The sequence below is a fragment of the Balaenoptera borealis genome (assembly GCF_965194805.1).
Source record: "Balaenoptera borealis genome assembly, chromosome: 1".
NCBI lineage: Eukaryota > Metazoa > Chordata > Mammalia > Artiodactyla > Balaenopteridae > Balaenoptera > Balaenoptera borealis.
The window spans coordinates 143,604,976-143,626,380 of NC_138860.1; the positions used below are offsets into that span (position 1 = coordinate 143,604,976).

At 41.5% G+C, this 21,405-nt stretch overlaps 1 protein-coding gene across 12 annotated transcripts in view; it reads right to left on the bottom strand.

Moving 5' to 3' along the window:
* FGGY (FGGY carbohydrate kinase domain containing) overlaps window positions 1–21,405 on the bottom strand; it is a 409,967-nt gene that overhangs the window by 58,199 nt on the left and 330,363 nt on the right. For 6 of the 12 annotated variants that reach the window (XM_082357730.1, XM_082357733.1, XM_082357724.1 and 3 more), the window contains one exon: window positions 20,857–20,948. The exons of 5 other annotated variants lie outside the window; for them this stretch is intronic. In XM_082357730.1, coding sequence (XP_082213856.1) covers window positions 20,857–20,948 — 92 coding nt within the window. Of the gene's footprint in view, window positions 1–15,220; window positions 18,089–20,856; window positions 20,949–21,405 lie in introns of those variants that run through there. One more of the 12 variants, XM_082357731.1, reaches the window with a different exon arrangement.

Consider the following 21,405-nt stretch of genomic DNA (forward strand, 5'->3'; position numbering starts at 1 on the left):
TAAAATCCTCAGCCTAGAACAAGACATCTCAGTGGCCAAAATGTCAGATAACATCACATCCCATCTCTGAACAACCCAGTGGACGGGGTCACTGTATTATTATTTTTTAATTTGAGAAACTAAAATAGAGTATCCAGAAAATAATATCTCACCACTCAGAAGGAGAAAAAAAGCAAGCTTTTTTTTTTTTTTTTTTATATTTGGATACAGGTATTATTCTGTCCATTCACAGATAATAGAAATGAGGCTTTGAGAGCTTAATCGCATTATCCAACATCCTAGATTTAGTAAGTTACAGAGGTTAGACTGGAATGCAAGGCTATCTTACTTGAAAATCCACTTTTGAAACCACTAACCCCACTGCCCCACTGCTCCTCTGCGGCTGACTGAAGACTTGGGGTGGAAGCAATGAAGGAAATTGGGGGTGAGGGTGGGGCATGCAGCATGCAATCTCATTTCTCTCCCTTGTCACCTACTTAGAAAAGACTGGGAGAAGGGGGTTTAAGTTCTTCTCAGATATCGCTTTTCACTGTTGCTGTCATCCCCAACTGGGATATTGGGCTGACCAAAAAGTTCGTTCGGGTTTTCCATATGAATGAACTTTTTGGCCAACCCAATATTTCCCCACTGGAGAGAAGTCACTAAAATGTTAAGCGTGCCAAAGTCTTCACAGTGATGATGGGTACAAACGGGGACCACAGAGAACAGGCTGTGTTGCATCAAGAAAACAACCAGGAAAGAAGGAAATTCTGACACGTGCTCCTATGGGTATGACCCTTGAGGACATTATGCTAAGTGAAATAAGCCAGTCACAAAAAAAGACAAATGCTATATGATGGCACTTATATCAGGTACCAAGAGTAGTCAAATTCATAGAGACAGAAAGCAGAATGGTGGTTGCCAGAATCTGGAGGGGAGGGAGGTGAGGAATTGTTGTCTAATGGGTACAGAGTTTCAGTTTTGCAAGATGAAAAGAGTTCTGGATATTGGTTGCACAATAATGTGAATAATACTTAACACTACTAAAGCGTGCACGCAAAAATGGTAAATTTTGTCGTGTATTTTACAATGAAAACAAACAAGCAAGCAAACAGACAAAAGAATACCACCAGGAATGCCTTCTCCAGTGATCATTTACAATGTTTTCTTGATGGGCACAGTGTGAAGCATGACCTTCCACATTTTTAGATTTGTGGAAATAAAAGTCCTTTTGTGGTACATCCCTGCTACTTTTCTGGAAAGCAGGACACAGGTCTTTTTTAAAAAAAAAAAATCAAAAAAACATGTAACATTTTATATCTGCACGTTTTATATGAATCCTCATCCTGGTTTGATCAGCTAAGAGCTCTGAACAAAGCACTTCCCCTCCCTGAGTCCCAACTTCCACATCCGTAAAAGGCAGGATTGGGTGAGATGATCTCTGAGGGCCCTTTCAATTCTCAGATTCCAATTCCTGTTTTTCCAAATGCTAACACTGTCTATGCTGTTAGGTATACTTTATTTATTATTGACATTCATCAGAACATTTTTGCAAAGCCACTAGTCACTTCTGAAATACCTACTCACTGCATTTTTCCTGAGGGATGAGTGGCGAGGGGTAGGGTGCTGGGTGAGGCAGGCAGACAGGAAGCAGTAGAGTTAAAGGTGTCCTGGAAGGGGCACCGGACTGGGAGTCTGAGGCTATGAGGGTTAGTCCTGCGCTCTGCCACTTGCTAGCCAGATGAATCAGAAAGGAAGGAAGCATTTACTGGGGCCTTCTATGCATGAGACACTTTCACACATGTTATCTTATTATTTCACAAATTTTAGTTACTCACATACCATCTTCATAATTGTTTCCATATCCAAGTACCATCTGTAGTATTATACATGTAATATATTTTCTAAATTCCAAATAAATTCCTTTTTCTTTTTTCAAACTGCTTTGTTCTAAGCAGAAATGTCTATGAAAACATAGGTACGGTGTTGGTTACCTTTTTTCTAATATACATTAAAATAAATATATAACTATTAGAAAACGAGTGTCCACATGCCAGCTAAAGTCATCCTGAGTGCCACCGGTGGCGTATGTGTACATTTAGGGAGATGCCACATTATTCTACTTTGTATCCATTTATGGCTGCTGGACACCTGAGTCCGTGGAGTTTAGTAACTCATCCAAGTTCAAACCAGCAGACCCAAAGCAATGTGATGGTTCATATTCCTCTCATCTTTAGAATGAGTATGTTCAATAAAATAGCATACAGAATATTTCCAAGATTTTTAAATTTCATGGATACTAATATTTCCAAAATTACTTTGGAGAATGGCATATGGTTAGCAAGTTTTTATTTTGCCAAGTAAGAACTCAAAATAAAAAAGGTTTTCTCATACAAGATAATATTAAAAAAAAAAAAAAGCATAGGACTTTCTACACCAAACATTTGGGACCAGGGTACTTCTCAGGATAACATCAATCATTTAAGAAGAAAACATTTATGATGCTCTGCTTACTTTTCTACATTCCTCATTCTGGTAAAAACTCTGTCATGGACTAGCCACTGGCTGGGCTCATCACTGGTGGATGATGCAATGGGAGGTGGCTTTGGAATCATGTAGTTCTGAGTTCAATCCTCGTTTTGTACAAATTACACGTGCAGCTTTGTGCTACTTTAAGCTGAGACTTAATTTTTCATCCGTAAACTGAGGTCACTCATTGTTGTGAAGATTAAATGCAGTAAGTGTATAAAATGCCTAGAACAGCCCCTAACCTGTAGTAGGAGCTCATTAAGCAGCACTTAACAACTTTCCTTTTACCACTCATTGTGTCTGACCTGGAGGGTTGCTGTGAGGATGCAATGTGACAACACATGGGAAAGTGCACTGACAATGTGTTACAGAGCTCTAATTGTTCTTTGGATCTCAGGCTGGAAGTTCCTTCCTCGGGGAAACTTTTCTTGACCCACTCAGTTGGATAAGAAGCCCCCCCCCCCCTTGGTACCATGCCACCCTGTGATCTCCATCTGTTCACTGTCACACTGCATTGCTATTGCCAGGCAATTTCTCCCTCACCTCAATAGGCACACAAGAGCTCCGAGAGGGTAAGAGTGGGAAATACATGGATCTTGCTGTTGCTTCTCTACCATCTAGCATGTAGTCACTGCCAAATATAGCACTGGTGCTCTTTTAATTTGTTAAATAGACACATGAATTGATGGGAAGATTGGTGGAGGTTTTCAAGCCTGTTATGTTGTACTACTTGTACACTTGATGGTCTTGACCTTCGGCTTATAGCAGCATTTCCCAATGTTTGGTCCTTGAGCAAAGTAAGATGCTCCATGAAAGACTAATTCTTTGGTCAAGTAAATTTATGAAAGTCTATATTCTAAATGCCTCCCCAACCCGGGAGATTCACAACGCAAGTTTATATATTAAAGGCTTATGCAAAGTCTCGCTATAAAGATACCTAGTTAACTTGAACATAGCATTTTCCAAATGAATTCTTTCCAGGAATACCTTCTAATGTATGAAAGAACACCCTTTGCAAAATCCTGGCCTATAGAGAACTTGGGCTCTGAGTAAATTTTTCTCATGGTTTCTGTCAATTCTTTGTCCTGGTTGTCCTTCCCCCAGTTAAACTGCACAGCCGGAAGCAGGAGAGACATGCATACTGGGCTGGACAAACAGGCAACACAGACAATAGAACCTTTGAGAAAACTAAACACAGGAATGGGCTACCAGCCCAGGAACTGACCAAAAATATTTTGACAATGAGTAGAATGCCCTCATTTGTATCACACCTCAGAGATTTCATAGTTCTACGCACGTACATCACTGCAACTGCTCTTCTTCCTCTTCCCACTTCCTCTTTTTCTCCTCCAGCATCGGCGTCACCATGGTTAAATACTGTGGCACACTGTCTACGCCAGGCATTGCTGTAAGTGTACTTCTTGTAGTAACTGATGAAATGATATTACTTACTATTTTATAGATCTTGAAATTGAGTCTCAGAAAGCTACTACTACTACTAGTAATAATAATAATGACAAAATTAATGATAGCCACCTCTCACTTTTGGTGAGCTTATTGTTCAAGGCAAAAGAGCTCAGAAAGGCAGATTTGGGGCTCAGATGTAAGTCTTCTGATGCCAAGTCCAGAGTTTGCTCCACCCACGAAAGATGGGTCTCTCCAACAAGATCATAGCATGCTCCCAGCTGCGGCAGGGGAGAGAGGGTTACGGCACCAGCTCGGCATTCAGATGGTGTGGTTTTTAAAGAGACTCAACATCTGTCATTAATTAGAGTTCCTGTTCCCATGGTGATGGTTTATTATTGCTAGGCTGATAAGATGGCCAATTCAAGAATACTATCTTCCTTCTTTTCCCTCTCACTCTCCAGCATAGATTTTTCTCTTTTTTTCCTCCTCTCACCTAACATAATTGATCTTTCGCAACAAGGTAGGAGGTGTTCCTCAAACAGGGACACCCTGTTGGATCCCTGGTGATAACCTTTGGAATTTTTTCTGTTTTGCTTAATGCAAAGGCTCTGTCAGACCAACTTGGATTCATCTCTGACATTTATTAGCTCTCTTACCATGAACAAGTTAATTACCTTCCTTGGGCCTTATTTTTTCATCTGGAATAAGGGGTAAGAAGGCCTAAACAGCAAGGTTCTTTTGAGAATCTGATGTACCAAATAGGAAGATGCTAGCACAGAGCTTGGAACGTGGTGGATACTCAAGAAATGGTAGCAGTTGTGATAATTAAAATAATAGCAATAATAATTATTTACAAAGAGATGAGATGAGACAGATTTTGGGTTGGCAGTTGAGGTCGTTTTACTTTCATTCATTCATCAGTCATTCAAATTTGTTCTTCCACTGAAACTGTTGTTCTTTACAGCCCTTAACCCAAGATACACTATATACTTATTTGTATTTAACTGCCTCTTACACTCGACTGTAAATGTGATGAAAATTAGTACAATGGTTATTTCACACATCACTGTACCTGGGGGGATATTTGTTGAATGATGTACAAATATTTCCCAAGCAGTCCACGTCAGTCTTTGTGTTAGGCACTGCAGATACGGAAATAACTAAAGCAAGATTTTTACCCTTGAGGCATTCGCATAAGGAATCTGTGAAAACTGACAAAAAATAAAGGAAATGGGGCATTCATCCCGGACTCCAAAAGGTTTTTGGATTTTTTTTGAAATAAATCCAATGACATAAATGGAATTAAATCTTTAGTAATCTCCTAGCACAAAGCACCGATGGGGGGGTGGTATGGCTATCTCAAAACTCTCAATGCCAAGAGGGATTCAAACCGGTGGTGTTAAGCCCCCAGAGTAATTGGAAATTCCCTTTGAAACATACAGTTAAAAAAGAAAGAAAGAGAAAGAGAAAGAAAGGGAAGGCCTTTCAGGGGGCTAGCTCGCTGACCACCCCCCCCCAGGACAGTCTGACCTCCTCTGCTGGTGAAGCAAGAGGTCAGATCCTCAGATGGAAAATCAATCTCCAAGAGTGGCCGGACAGAATTCCACGACACGCGGTCTATTCCCAGCCAAGGAGGATGGGGTCCAGAGGCTTTAGCTTCCCCAACCCACTGTACCCGATCAGGCCAAGCCGACAACTCCTCCAGGAGCACACGGCATCCGACAGACAAGCAGGCGCAGGGGTCCAGCCAGGAGCCCTTGAACCCACCTTCCTCAGTGGCTTGGATCTTCCATTGTGAAGTTACTTTGTTATTGTACAATACTATTAAGTATTCGTGTTAACTACCTTAATATATCCTGGGTTATTGCCTCTGAAGCGATCGAGTCCAGTGCTTCTTACGTTCAGTTGAGACCCTCTAAGGGGTCATGCCGTGCCATGGGGAAAGGGAGGGGGTGACACGGTGAGCAGGAGACACGGCTCAGCTTCTATCTGTTTTGTACAGTGTGCTCCCAAGTGATCCACTACTTTAAATTGTTTGAAAACCAGAACCTAATTCTTTCAGTGTAAGGATGAGGAATCTGAGGCCCAAAGAGCCTCTTGTCCCAGGTTATATATTGAGTTGTTCAGTAACAGAACCGACACTGAGGATGGGGGAGCTCATCTTTGAAAAAGAGAGAGTAACTGAGAAGCACAGGGACGGTCTGGAGTGAGTGCCAGTGTGAACAGGGAAAGCTGTTTTCAGAGACAGAGCTAAGAACTAGGTGGTCTTGGGTCGGATTTTACCTGCTAAGGGCTTTCCGTCCACATCCATCACAGCAGCACCCTTGCTTTAGTGGCTGGGTCCCTGGGTAACCAGTCTGCTGGGCCAGCTCCAGGGAGACCACAAATTCTCTGTCAATTTCACCTCCGCTTTGGTACAACACACGTTTACACAGCACCTGCTACTGATTGAGGGTGAGGAATTCTGGGATCCTTCCCTGGAAGCTCACACCCAAGTGGGGTAAGCAGACATGGAAACATCTAAGGGCAGTGCTAGAGATAAGCACAGGTGGAGGTGGGGCAAGTGTAGAGGGAGGCCTGACCATGAGGAAGTGTCCCAAGGCAACTTTACAGATGGGTTCCAGTATTCTCCCAGTGAGCAGGCTACAGGGTCAGAACATCAACCAAGCGTATCTTACTAGGATGTGACCTTGGGAAAGTACTGAACCTCTCTGTGATTTGGCCTCCTTATCTGCAAAGATCTCCTTATCTGCAAAGCACAAGGAATATCAGGACCTCATGGGATTGTTGTGAGGTCTAAGTGAGTTAATCCGCAAAGTCACATACTCGATCACTGGCGAAACTACATGAACACCCTCTGTTATCCTTTTAGGAGCCCCTTGAAGAGAGGGGTCCCAGCTCCCCACCACATCACTGGACTCACTAAGGCCTGCTGCTTCCCAGTTGTCTAAGCACTTCCTCGAATCTCCACTTTAGGATTGTCTATAAATTTCTCCTCTGTAAACGTCTGTCTATAGTAGTTAGTCAGCTTACTAAGATGAAGACAACTGCTATAATCCAATTATCTAAACCAGTCTGGTTTGTCAGGATCCCTCCTCATCAGAGATGCTGACAGGTGAAACTGGCATGGCCAACTTGGTCGGAATTTCAGTCTGATCAACTGCAACACACAGGCTCCTTCGGCCAAGGTGTCAGCTGAGGATGGGGGGAGGGGCGAGGGGGTAGATTTTGAGGTGGGGTGAGGTGGGTTGCTTGCTTCCCATATCTCAGTGGCCTTGTCTCAGAAGGTGCCTTCTTCATCCTGAAATTTTCAAACCTGATATGTTATAACACTCTATACACAAACGCACTCTAGTGAAACAGGATAACTTCCTAGGGGCATTTAAAGAGTGTCCCCTTATATTTCAGGGAGGCTTCCGAACTGTTGGAGATAAATAATAAATCTTTGTCGTTACTCCCAGGCTGAATCAATTTACAGGCTTTTTTCTTAAGCAGGAAGCAGTATTATTATCTAAGAAGCGCTTAATGTTGTTGATTTTAAGTAAATGAGACTATTAGCCTGCAACATTTTTTATAAAAAATGATAGAGTCAGAGGATGTTGGGCCAAGGATGCTCCCAAGATTCCTGATCAAACTCCTAATGATTCCTTTATAGCTGACAAGCCCCATTCCCTATCAGCTGTGGTCCTTATATATCGAGCTTTCTCTTCTGCTACTCCCGAACTGGGATGCTTTCCTAGGAGTTGAGTTGATGTCTTTCTGTCTGTGTTATTCCTTTGCTTTCACTAGCACCTCTATCTGAAAAGCCCACTTCCTGCTGCTTCTCTGCTCATCCTAAATTAACATTTCCACTTCAAGCCCTACTTCTTATACAAAGCCACACTTCTCTTTTCCTGCTTGTAGCTGTTACCAGGGAGCAGATTATGTTAATGGCACTCTCTGGTTTCAGGTTACTTCATTTTTATTTCTCTAGCCTGTCAGCTCCTTGAAGGTGGGGAACCTGGCCTTGCTTTTCCTTTTTCTTTTTTAAAATTGTAAAACATTTGGCCCTCTATTACACTATCCACTACTTGGAGGTCACCAGTAGCAACAGCATGTGCTTGGAGACACAAAAACCTGTATTCAAATTCCAGCTTGAATATTAACACCCAGTGTGACCTTGGTTAAGTTCTTTTAATTTCTGAGTCTGTTTTCTCATTTGTAAAACTGAAAACAAGAAACTTTGCACATAAACCTATTGTGAGAGTTAGGTGAGAAAGGCTAAATATTGATTCTGCAAGGAAACATCTACAAGAAGACCAGAGCAATATGAGTTATGCATGTAGCTTTCTTATAATTTGCTTTGAGATAGGAAGAAAGCTTGGAAAACCTTGAGTAAAAGATATGTCTCAGTAAACATAAGCTCTGAGACATATAGACTTAAACTCCTAATGCCATTACTTAATAGCTATGTGACTTTGGTCAAATCGCTTGCCCTCTCTGAGTCTCTATTTTCTCATTTGGGTGATGAGAATAATCACATATGTAATATAGTGATTCACTTAGAATGGTCCAGAGTTCTGGTTCAAGAAAGAGGAGTTTCTATTCCTTTTGACTAGACACTACCTGGAACTGTGCCTGGCTCTGACTTGTAATCAAGTTGTGTCTCCTGAGAGAGGTGCTAAGCTACCTGTGGCCACTGGCCTCAATGCCTGACTCAGAGTGGGCTTATTCAGAGCTGGGTATTCACTAAAGTTGCTAACGTCAATTTCTTCTCTTTTGGGTGTCACTCAGTCAAAGTGAACTGCTCTCCATGATAACCGGCCACCCTTTCTCCCGTTGGCCTAGCTCATTCCGACAGGGAGAGAGGAAGGGAAGTGGATTTGCCGTAAGGAATGACTTCTCTTAATGCTTAAAAGTGACTGTATCAATCAGAGTCCAGTCAGGAGAAGCAAAACCACTCTAGGTCATCCAACAAAAAGAACTGAGCACAAGAAATTGGTTTCATTGATGACACAAGAAGCCAGGACGCCAAACAGATGATATTGAAGGAACTCAGAGATCGGGGATGGCACAAAGCCACTCCTCCTCTTAGGGATCAAGAGATGATGGGAGGTAGTGGTGTGGCCAGAGCTGGGGGCTGACCATGTTAGGCTGGAGCTGAAACCAAAGAAGGGCTGAGTGGTCAGCACTGGGACCTGAAGGGAAAGGCTGGGGGCTGGAATCACACAGGAGATGCAGTTGCTGCTGCAGTGAAAGAGAGAAATGACCTGACTTCTCCCTGCTTGCTTCCTGCAGGTCAATCTTCCATCAGCATCTCCCACTGGCCAAATCTACTCAGTGGCCAGTTTCCAGAGAGCCTGGGAAATATAATACACAGCAGGGCAGGCGTGAATAAGCTATCTGAGAGCAAACAGGCAAATGAGTGGCCCAGCCATCTCAATAATATACATAAAGCGCTAGAACAACGTGTGATTTACAGTCAGCTAATAATGATAGGTATCATAAATATTACTCTAGTTTTGTATAGCTCACTGAAAGTTTATTCACACCCGTAACTGTGCTAAATACTCTTTACATATTATCTCATTTAATCTTCACAACAATCTTATGAGGCAGGCACTCTTAACAGTCTCATTTTTACAGTGAGAAAACCAGCTTAGAGAGGTAAAGGGACTGACCTAACGTACAGCTTTAGCATCTGAACTCAGGATTGGAGCCCAGATTTATGTGACATCTGAGTCTGTGCTCTTAACTATGGTCCTATTTATTGCTTATAATATGAATCATACTGCTAACAGTAAAAGGGAGGGTACTAGATAAGCTGAACATGAAACTTCTCATAATTACTGGGAGGATATTTTGAAGACCTACATTTCCAGGACTGAAAGCCTAGAACACTCTGGGAACATAAAATTTGCCCTTAAAAAAAAAAGTAGAGATTAAGAAAAAAATACATCACTTAATGCAGTTTATAAAAGTCCATGGCTTTTCCCTCTTGAAGGCAACAGTGTATTTTTGCTAAGAGGATGCCAAGTTCGGTGGCCTCTGAAGGCTTGCTGTTTACTGACATTTGATAGGCTTCGACATCTGTTGCCCTTCTCGATTGATGGGTGCTTCATTTTAGCACTTCCCTGATGCCAGGCTGGGAAAAAGCTTTAGTACTGAGGTCCTCTAAGACACTCCTAGGTCAGTGACGCAGCTTTGTTTGTGAAGCTGCCTGAGGGAAGGAATATTCAGGGAAGAGTGGTAAGGGACATGCCATCCATCCACCATGCTGGGTATTCTCAGTTCTACCCCTGGGGCAGGTGACAGCTCCAGAAAGTTATAAGGTCGGGCAATTCTTGACCTCAAGTCAAGTTTCAATGTCCTGCTCTGGACCTTTAGCAAGGTAGTATAGGATGAATTCTTCTGCTGCTTCTGTATAGTTCCATGGAATGATTTCTTGGTTTGTTTTTAAAGGAATGGCAATCTTAGAATTTGGTACCAGGGAACTGTGGTATCTTTTGGAAAACTGGTATACTTCCTTGACTCTGTGGACACTATATGACTTGACATATTTCCAGTTTTGTGTTGGCTGCTGGGAAGCTCAAAGTAATCCCCTTATTTATGGGTCAGAGACTCATAGGCCAAATCTGTCCCACACATCTGCTTGGTCTGACACTCACCAATGCAGGGTTAAAACAATTTGAATTTCAATGTCCTTAGGCAGAGTATACATTCTCCAATCCGGTACAGAATGAAATCATCTTGTTCTCTGCTTGTTTACATGGCCTACCTGGTATCTGCAGGCATAGATATATTTGAGGACCCCCTAGTCTAAGTAGTTGGTGTATTATCTTCCTACATACTTTCTAACTTGTGAGTTTTATTTTGCTTAGTTTTATTCTGCTTAGTCATTTACTATAAGCTTCCTCAAATCCTTTATGGAAGAGGAGTATGAATGATAAAAAAATAAACAAATTGTTTTCTTCCCTAAGCAAAACTGCCAAGTTCAGTGCAGGCAGCTGCATCCCCACTGCATCCAAGGGCTGATCATTCCTGGTGAGTCACTCTGGCCTGCCCCACCTGCCCCACCTGTTAAAGGGTTACCACTGTCATAGGCTCAACCCTATCATTCCTTTAAACAGGAGTAAGGATTTCTTCCTCATTAGCAACTGAGGGGCCTGGACATAATCAAGTGACCTCTGCCCTATTTCTAGCATATAATATGTAAAGCCAGCTCTAGGTGCCCTCTGAGACACTGGGCAGCAGGGGATATGCAGAGAGTGGGCCTAGAGCCAGACCAGCTAAATTGCAGCCCTCCTCCCCCCACTAGCCATCCATGTGACCTCAGGTCAGCTTATCCGTCTTGATGCCTCAATTTCCTGCTTTATAAAGTGGGACAATGCTACCACCTACTTTACTGGTTTTTGGGTAAGGATCAAATTAATACAGGCAATATTAATATTAGTACTTTTCTGCGTGCCAGGCATTGTGCTAACTGTGCTTTCATGCATAGAATATTTGCAGTAACTCAGTGGGGTCAGTTAATATGGAACTGAGGATCAGAGAAACTAAGTACCTTGCCCAGCCAGGCTGGTTCACATAGCTAGCAAGCCAAGGAGATGCCATCACCTTGAGTGTAGCAAGGTGACTTAGTGGGCTACTTTCTTTGGCCGCATTTGATTTCCTCTTATCCCGTCCACAACAGATTCAGCTCATTTACCCTCTTCCACCCCCCCAGACTTGGCAGGCAGTTGCCATAACACGACGGAGCTCCAGCAGTTATTACTAATATTTATTGTGTTGAGTTGAAATGGAGAGAGATTTGTGCAGGATTGAGGCACATGCTCCTTCCTCTGCTTTCAGAGAAGGTATTCTACTGCAAAGATTAAGAGCCAGCCCGGTTCACATGCCCCTCCAAACAGAGTTCCAGCTCTATCACCAACTAATCCTATATGGCCCGGTTCAAATGTTGCCTTCTCAGAAGCACCTTTCTATTTCTAGCCCTAAGACAATAGAAGACACTCCTTCCTTGGTGCTCCATTATCCACTGTATAGCAACTGTAGTTAAACAAATAAGAGCCAACATTAAATAGACACTATTCTACTTTCCATGCACTAACGTGTTTACCTCTTACAACACGAGTTGTGAGATAATATACCTATGATGCAGATATTACTGTTATGTTTTACTGATGAGGGCTCTGAGGCACAGAGAAATTAAGTAACTCACTCAAGGTAAGTGGCAGAGCTATGATTTGAGCCCAAGCCAAGGCGCTGTGTCTTTGTCATTACATTTAGTGTTGACTTTTTCATAACTGTACATGTCTGTGTCCACCTCCTCCCCACCCGACCGGAACTCCATGGGCCCCAAGATGTGTTTAAATCTTCTTTGTCCTGCTACCATCTAGGACTGTCCCTGCCATGTGGCAGCCTCTTGCTGATGAGTCTTGCCTCAAAATATTAAATAGGGAGCCTGATCACCTAGTTGAATCAAGGCCAAGACACATGCCTTTTCCATATGTAGCCCACTGTCATCTGTCAGCCCAGCTATCACAGCCCACCCTATCTCCAGCTGCAGAGGAGAGCAGAAAATGCATCCTGACATCACAGGAAGGACCCAAGTAAAAGGTGCATTGATGGGGGCAAAAACAAGCCAGCAGAGTGATTAATTTGGCCTCCCCTTCAATATTATGTTTACACAAGTTGATTATATAGCACTTAATTACTAATTTGCCCTACTTAAACCAAGAGTGTTTTTAATTTTTAATGAGATAAGGGAAGAAGATGCCTTTACTTAGTAAGGAGCAGCTATTTTATTTCCTTCTCTTGTTTTGCCCATCCAATTAATAACATTTCTAAGGAAATGTATCCCTCTCATGAATTCTTTCTCCCCATCTTCTTCCCCCACCTCCCAGATTTAAAAAGAGATAGAAACAGACAAGAGCCACTTAGAAACAAACTGACTTCACCTTCTGATCTGGCTGGCTGGGCTGGGAAAGGCCTTGTAAAGCAGAGTAACATGGGACCCATAAATGGTGCTGTCTGATTTTTTGGGAGTTGGGGTGTGTCTATTCCCAGAAACCATGAATTGGTGGTTGTTACCAATAACAGAGAACACAGCCATAGGTCTCCAAACAAGGCAATCCCCCTAGAACCCTACATTGTTTCCTGGGTATTAATGTCAGATAATTTTAAGCATGGCCCTAGGGCAGCCTATACAAAAAACACAGGTTTTGGAGTCAGCTCTGGATTTAATCGCCAGCTCTGCTACTTGTTAGATGATGGATCTGTTATTTAAACTTTCTCAGCCTCAGTTTCCTATCTGTAATGGTGAGGTGAATAACCTACCTTGCAAGAATCAAATGGCATCTCAAGTACCTTAGCACAGTGCCCAGCTCAGAAGAGGCACAGTTTTCTTGTCTTTAGCAGAAGGGAAGGCAGAAAAAGGAAAGCAGGGATAAGTGGGTCCCTTTTGAGCACCCTAGCCTGTCTGTCACCTGCAGAGCTGACAGATCTGATCAGTGTTACTCAAAGGGCCCGTTCATAATGACATAAGGAGTTTGCTCCAGAAAGTAAACAAACACCCTGATTCTCTCATTGGGAACATCTTGCTACGAACAAAATGTTGTAATTGATTTACATTCTGATGCAAGTCCCTTATCTCATTGCAAATCTGTAACAAACAATTCACAGCTTGGCCTCTGGTCACAGACAGACCTGCACAGCCCAGTCTGGATGACTGTGGAGGACAGCTGCATTCGCTCCTAAAGACCCCCTCCCACCCTTCTCTGAGCTGAGCCGGGCTCACTTGTACGGACTATATCAATGAGCTCTCTTGCCCTCTGACTTTGACTCCAGCCAGTGGGGAGCCCGACAGTAAGTCAGAGAGCCGGAGGAGGATGGGAACAATAATCCAGCTCTTCACTTCCAGGGTCACTGGCAAGCCAGCTGACTCGGCCGCCTCCACACAGCCCTCTGTTCTGGGGCTCAGGAGCTCCAGTAACTGTGCTCTCCCTTCACCTCTTAAGGTCCAGCTGTTACAAACCCCAGCATACTATATCCTCCCTTGTGATTTCTCCAGGGCCGGTCCCCAGTCTGTAAATAGTCCCTCTACTAAACTCTCTAAAACTACCCTAATTTGAAGGTAACTTCTGTGGGGGCCTTGACTAACACAGGGACATTTTAATGTACATTCAAATTCTAGTTGTCTGCAAAAACAGACTCACAGACACAGAGAACAGATTTGTGGTTGCCAAGGGGGAGGGGGAGTGGGGGAGGGATGGATTGGGAGTTTGGGATTAGCAGATGCAAACTAGTATAGGATGGATAAACAACAAGGTCCTACTGTATAGCACAGGGAACTGTACTCAATATCCTGTGATAAACCATGATGGAAAAGAATACAAAAAGGAATATATATATGTGTAACTGAATCACTTTGCTGCACAGCAGAAATTAACACAACATTGTAAATCAACTACACTTCCATAAAATAAATTTTAAAAATTCTAGTTGTCTAAAAAACTGGTACTAGTTTTTTAAAATAATGGCTATCACACTCAGCCCCAGAGGAGTCCACTTCCATGTATGACCAAGTTGAACAATCCTCAGCTTTGAAATCCTAGGCTAGGCCTTGGATTCTGGCTCCATCCATTTCTAGCCATGGGCTTTGGTAAGTCACTTAAACCCTCCTACCCTGTTTCTTCACTTGTAAAATTATGATGATAATAGTATAGGAAATTTCCTTATGTATAACTTTTAACATGGTACTAAATTTTTAAATGTTCAAATTTCTTTGATATGCATATGATGAGAGACATGCCATCCAAGTTTCTACACACGTGGTACTTTATGGTTCATTGCAGCGTATCAAACACCTCCAATAAGCAACTGTAATAATGGTATTTCTTCTTTTGCATACTTCTTGATCATTTGCCTCAATGATGGAACCAAAAGTCTTTCATAGACTTCAGTAAGACCTCTAAACATTCCATGACTCTGAATCAAACTTTGTCCAGTGGTATGTGGTATGTATGTGTATATGACTGTGTGTGTGTGTAGTCATTTTTCAGAACTTTTTCCCAATTACAGACAATTCCTGATTTAACTAAAGGTCTTGTCTTCCCTCATCTCTTATTTGGTTCCATACCCTAATTTACTGTGTTGAATATTAAATTTATACAGCATGGATAATCTATTCATGACATCCTAGATTAAAGGGAGAAAAAAAAAAGTCCTACTTATTCATTTCTGATTTATTCCAACTAAGACATTTATTATAAAAAGTAAAAGCATAAATGATCATTAGAATGAGGAATTAAGTACTTACAGGCATTCATTTCTACTAAATAATCTAACATATTTTTTCAGATTTGCACCAGTATAAAATGTGGTCTTGAACAAAATGAAGTCAAAGAGGTAGGTAAACTTTATTTTAGAAATACAGTTCTGAAACCCTTCTAAGTTTCTAAAGTACTCAGTAGATGTTTGGCCACTGTTTTCTTTTATAAAAGCCCAAATCTTAAGTTCCTGAGTAAAAACTGCAAGGGGAGGGAGATATTTGGAAAAAATATTTGTTAGCCTAAATCTTTGTGTTAATAACAATACTATAAAAAGTGTCGTTTAATTAAAGTTCTTAATTAAAGTGCTTTTTTATATATATCTGTATAAAAAGTAAATGGACAGATTATGATTAAATACAAATAAATAAAACAAAACACTACTGGGAGTATGGTATGAAGTCTTCTCCAGGCAAAGGAATTAGAAAATTTCCAAACCAAAGAGGGTACATTTTTTCTTTTTATTTCTATGTCCCATACTCAACCAAGCAGTGAGGCTAAACATGTGCTGCTGATATGTTCTATAAACCATACTACCCTGTAGAAGCTCAGCTAAAGTGCTATACTGGAATCTACACTTTTTCCGAGCAACAGATATATATTTACTGGAATATAAAGAACATGGTTTGATGGAACAAAAAGAGCATGGACTTTGTATCAAGCAAAGTCATATGACCTCTCCATGCCTCACTGTCCTCATCTGCACAGTGGGGACTGTTAACATCCACTGGTTGATGCAAGGATTCTATGAATGACAAAGGATGGAAAGTAACAGGCCCTGTTCCAGGATCACCCTGTAAGGAACAGGAGAGTCAAATGTCACATATCTTACAAATTGAAATAATTTCCTAAAAATAGAATTCTAATTTTGCACTAATTTTTGACTTTTATATCCATGGTGCCATTCTGCCAATTGGGTTGGAACAAGGAGATGTATAATTAATCAGAACCTGAATTTGTTGTTGGTTTTTTTTTTTTTTTTGAGTGGGAGCAATTCTCAAAAAGATAAGAATGTACTGTTAACCAGGTATGGCAATAAGTATAAAGAATGTTAGGACCAGCATCGCATTCTTAATTTAACCCTTCTTTAAACTATTAATTACCATTTCAGGTTTTCTGTTGATTTTCTATGAGGCACTCACATATGGGACAGGATACAGAAAATCCAATCAGAAACCTGAATCCATTTAATTAGAAACCAGAATCTCCTATCTCCTGAAACACATGCTTAAGCAGCAAAGGGCAAAAGGTTACTTAAAAAAAAATGATAGTATCAGGATCATATGTGAAATAAATAGGATTTTAAGAGACCTGGGAATGAAAGCCAAATGAAACTAAAATTCACAGCAAAAGATGCCTTATACACAAGGAATGTGAGCCCTGAATTTTCACACACTATTGGTGGGAGTATAAAGTGCTAATATGTATCAAAATCCTAAAAGTTAGGCAAACTTTTTGACCAAACAACTATACCTCCATAATTTAGTTTGTGTAAATAATTTAGGGTGTGGGCAAAAATTTAGATACAGAGACGTTAGTTGCAGCATTCTTTAAAACAACGGAGACAACCTAAGTATTCAAAACTAGAGGACTGGGGAAATAAGTCATGGTATATAGCAGGGGTCCCCAACCCCTGGGGCCTCGGAACACTACTGGTCCGCAGCGTGTCAGGAACCGGGCCGCACAGCAGGAGGCGAGCGGAGGGCAAGGGATCGAAGCTTCATCGGCCGCTCCCCATCGCTGGAATTACCGCCTGAGCCATTGCCCACCCACCCCCATCTGTGGAAAAATTTTCTTCCACGAAAGCAGTCCTTGGTGCCAAAAAGGTTGGGGATCGCTGGTATACTATGGGGCAGAAAATTGTACAGCCTACAAACATGATAAATAAAGATGTTTACTATGTATTTTTGCGTGGCGGAAAAAAGGTTACAAAACAATATGCATTGTATGAACACAGTTTTGTAATTTAGAAAAGTATAAAATGATTTAAAAGTATGTAAAAAAGATTACAAAGATAGAAGCCAGAATCTAATATAGTGGTTGTTTTAGGGTAGTAATATCAGTGTTTTCATATTTTTCTTTCAGCTTAACTGAATTTTCTTATTTTTTCCCAATGAACATGAATTAGTAGTTGTATTCCAGAAAAAGGAAAGAAACCCAGCAAATTAAGATTGAACGTGCCAAGAAATGGCATGGTTTCATATTTCTGAACATCTATTATATATCAGTCTTTCCAAACCTCCAGAAAGCAAGATCATGGTAATCAAATTCACTTTGCAAAATGTAAAACTGGTATTTATGGTGACAGGAAGCCAAACAGGACTAAAAAACACAGAAAGTTGACTCTCACAAAATAAAACAGAATGGATACGTATTGTATAGCATAAAAAAAATAACAGGCTTTGAAGCACATAATAGGTGATGAATATAAACTGGCTCTAAATGAAGTAAATTTCATGAAAAAGAACAGAAGGAGAGGCTTCAGCTAAGCAGTGAGGATGTTTGCAAGGACTGACCTTGAGGGTAGACCACTGCGGTCAGTGCGGATAGTTTATCCTGTGGGCACACATTACAGAAAGGGTGAGTAATCACCGCTCTCCACTGGCCACTTAGATGCATTGGTCTGCGAGACACAGGAGTCTGTCTGGAACGTGACAGGGAAAGTTGATGGTGGGAACGCACGGAGTCAATGGTTTACAGAGGCGGCAACCCTCACACCGTGGGAGAAAAAAGGGTTTTGATTAATTGGTTGATTCCAAGGGCTTATTTTCTTTACTCTGGTACTACCATTAAAATGATGGCTGAATTCATTTTGATCTCTTGTCACTGTCTCCTTCTGCTGATTTTTGCTTCAGATGCTTCCTCTACTGTTTTTTTTGGGGGGAAGGGTGGGTGTCAAGATAAATATCAATAGCACAGTTAGAATTAAAGCTTATTTTATATAAATAGTCTTGGGGGGAAAGAAACTTTCTTTTAAGATAAGACATTACGGGAAGCTAATGACATCTGCAGAGGGGCTGAAGGAAGCAGAAAGTGGAAAGCCATTTTGTATTTCTGCCTCTTTGCCATTGGATTGAGTTTTCTCTCACGGCATCTTGAAACTGGTTTCTTGTTTTATGTGTCCTTTGCATTTCTTAGCACCTCTCTATTGTCTGTGCTTAGGAAATGTAAGCATGTTGATAGTTCATAAAGTGATTTTTTTCCAGTGTGTTAATTTCCCAGGGCCTGGGAGCCTAGAGAATTGTTATGGGATGCTCCCAACTTCTAATTATAATTATTTGCTTTCCAGGATATTCAGAATTTGAGAGGATCACTTTGGAGCACACCGATGGCCAGAGGAGCGATGGGTGACATTCTAGGGATGGGGGAGTGGTCAGGTGGAAAGGCCACAGATGACAAGACTGCCTGGATAACTATAAGGAGGGAGGGAGACCACCTTCCTTGCATCCCCTCCCACTTACTCAATAGCTGAACTTTTACCATGAAAATGGCATCTCTGTGATTTGATTCCATTTTATTAAGCTGCAGATACAAAGACAACTGTGACATCATACTTGTCACACTGTCTAGTGGAAGAATAGTTTTGAAAACTACTAAAAGGAGAACACCATTTCTGGAGAGGGACAATTCTTTAAGATATTATTAGTCATTCTACTCTTTAATGCAGATGGACGGCTATAACTACCCTTTGTGAGATCCTAATTTGGAAAGGGAATAGCAGGAAGACTTTAGTTGTCTAAAGGAAGGGAGGGTAGGAAAGGGCAGAGGAAGAGAGGGAGAGAGAGACTCTGAGGATGAGAATATGAACGGATAAATGAACAAGAGGTGGAAGCAGGAACTGTCAGCAGGCTTCAAAATTTGGAATAGCAATGGACCTTGTACTTAACCAATCTCGCCCATTAATACCCCCATCAGAAAGTTCCATCCACTATCCCTTTCCCTCCAGCTGATAAACTTCCCCCAGAATTAAAATATATAGAAGTTTGCAATAGTTGTAAGTAAAATCCACATTTCTAAGTCCTTCTGATCTGTTGGTACCGCCAAAGGAAGGTATAGCGCTCTACCCCTGGCTGAAGTCATCCATTCATGGGCCTAGGAAATTGGGAAACCCTGTCTCCCTGGGCACGTAGGACTCTTCCTTAGGTCTGCAGCCTGGGTCTTCTGGAGTCTTCTTAGCCTTTCCTTCATCTGAAGGAAGATGAAGGAGATGACTTTCCTTCATTCTGAAGGAGATGACTCTGGCTGAGTCTACCAAAGTCTGCCCATCTAGATAAGAAGTGAAATCCTTTATCCAACGACCAGATGTGTGGTCTATGAGAAGACAAAACATCTGGACTGCTGGAATCATTGAGCTGCTGGCAAGCTCTGCTCAGCTTTCTTACAGGAAGGAGTGCCAGGCACCCTGAAGATCAAGCTAGGATCTTTGAAGTTCAAAGAAAAAACTGTGTTGAAGTTCAGATTGAAAAATATGAATCACAGGGAGGAAGTAATTCTTTTTCACCTCAACTTGCCAGAATCCTGAGCTGGTCTCCAGGCCTGGGGCACATAGGTTGGCACCTCTTCTTTAGAGAGGGGTGAATGAAGCCAAGTTGACATGCATTTACATTTCCAAATATAATCATTATTACAATGTTGACAATTATACCTGGGCTTCACGGAGGCCATTGAATCTTTCAAAGGCTCTATCTCAGCAGTTCCACAGGAATGGCAATTCTTATTTAAACATTTTTTAAAAAGGAAATAAAACAAACAAATGAAATGAGCACCTGGAGAGGCCAAGTGACATTGTTTGAAGATGTACAACAACCATGCACAGAGGTTAAGACCACACGGATTCCCTCAGGCATGTGATGACAGGTAAGATTCAGGTCTCTGGCACCTGGGGGCTTTCTTTACTAGATTACAGTGGCTCCTAAAAATAGTCAGGAGAGGCACATAATTCCTCGGGTTGAATAGGAGACATGAACTTGTCTTTAAGATGTTGTGAGCCTTGCAGCTGCTACTCAAGTCAACAATTACAATTTTCAATCTACCATATCTTAGATACTGTTCCAGAATATTAAGGGAAAATATTATGTAGTGAAGAAGATGTCAGTGTGGGATGAAGCTCAGTTTCCACTTAGGAGAGGATGTGAGTGGAATCTTCTCAGAGCTAGAAACTCCAGATTTGACTAAGATGTCAATGAGGTGCCACAAAGCATGGTATGAAGTATCTGATAGAGCAGTCAGATCTTGTCACACTACTCTGTTTCAGTGGCAGACTGTCTCCTGATTTGTGACCAATGACATTTCTTTTCAGGAAATTCACCTTTGAACATTTAAGAAGCCAAATTTTTTTTTTCAAGAAAAAAAAAAAATTAGGCTAAAGTAAAAAAAGAATGAAAATCAACAGAGGATATAATCCAGAGAGACCTTGATTTCAGTTCTGCTTCTGCCCCTTATTAACTGCAGCCTTGGGCAAATTTCTTGAAACCTCTCTGAGCCTGGGTTTCCTCATATATAACACAGGAATAAAAAGCCTTATCCCGCAGGCATGGAGACTGTCAAGATTCAACAAGGTGTCTTCATCTGCTTGGGCTGCCATAACAAAATATCACAGATTGGGTGTTTAAACAATAGAAATTCATTTTCTCACAGTTCTGGAGGCACGAAGATCAAGGTGCCAGCATGGCTGCTCTGGTGAGGGCTCCCTTCCCGGCTTGCAGATGGCCCCCTTTTTGCCGTGTCCTTACATGGCAGAGAGAAAGTAAGCTCTGGTGTCTCATCGCATAAGGGCACTAATCTCAGCATAAAGGTCCCACCCTCATTTCCTCATCTAATCAAAATCACCTCCCAAAGGCCACATCTCCAAATACCATCACACTGTGGGGTTAGGGATTCAAATGTGAATTTTGAGGGGACAGAAACTTCCAGTCCATAATATGCATTAACCTATGCAGGGCCTTAGTAAGCAACTCTACTGTTTTGTTTTGGCAATTATGCTTTGTCCCAGGAAGTGCAAGGCACCTAGTTATGAGAACATCTTCATAAATCAACACATTAAAATAATAATTGACAAGTCACTGACATTTCAACAATAAATAAACATCTCCATGTGATGTTCCTGAGACAGCACCAGAAAATCCAGAAAAAAGCTGAAAACTCTACCATCTTTGTTTAAAAACTCCAGTTAAGATCCACACGC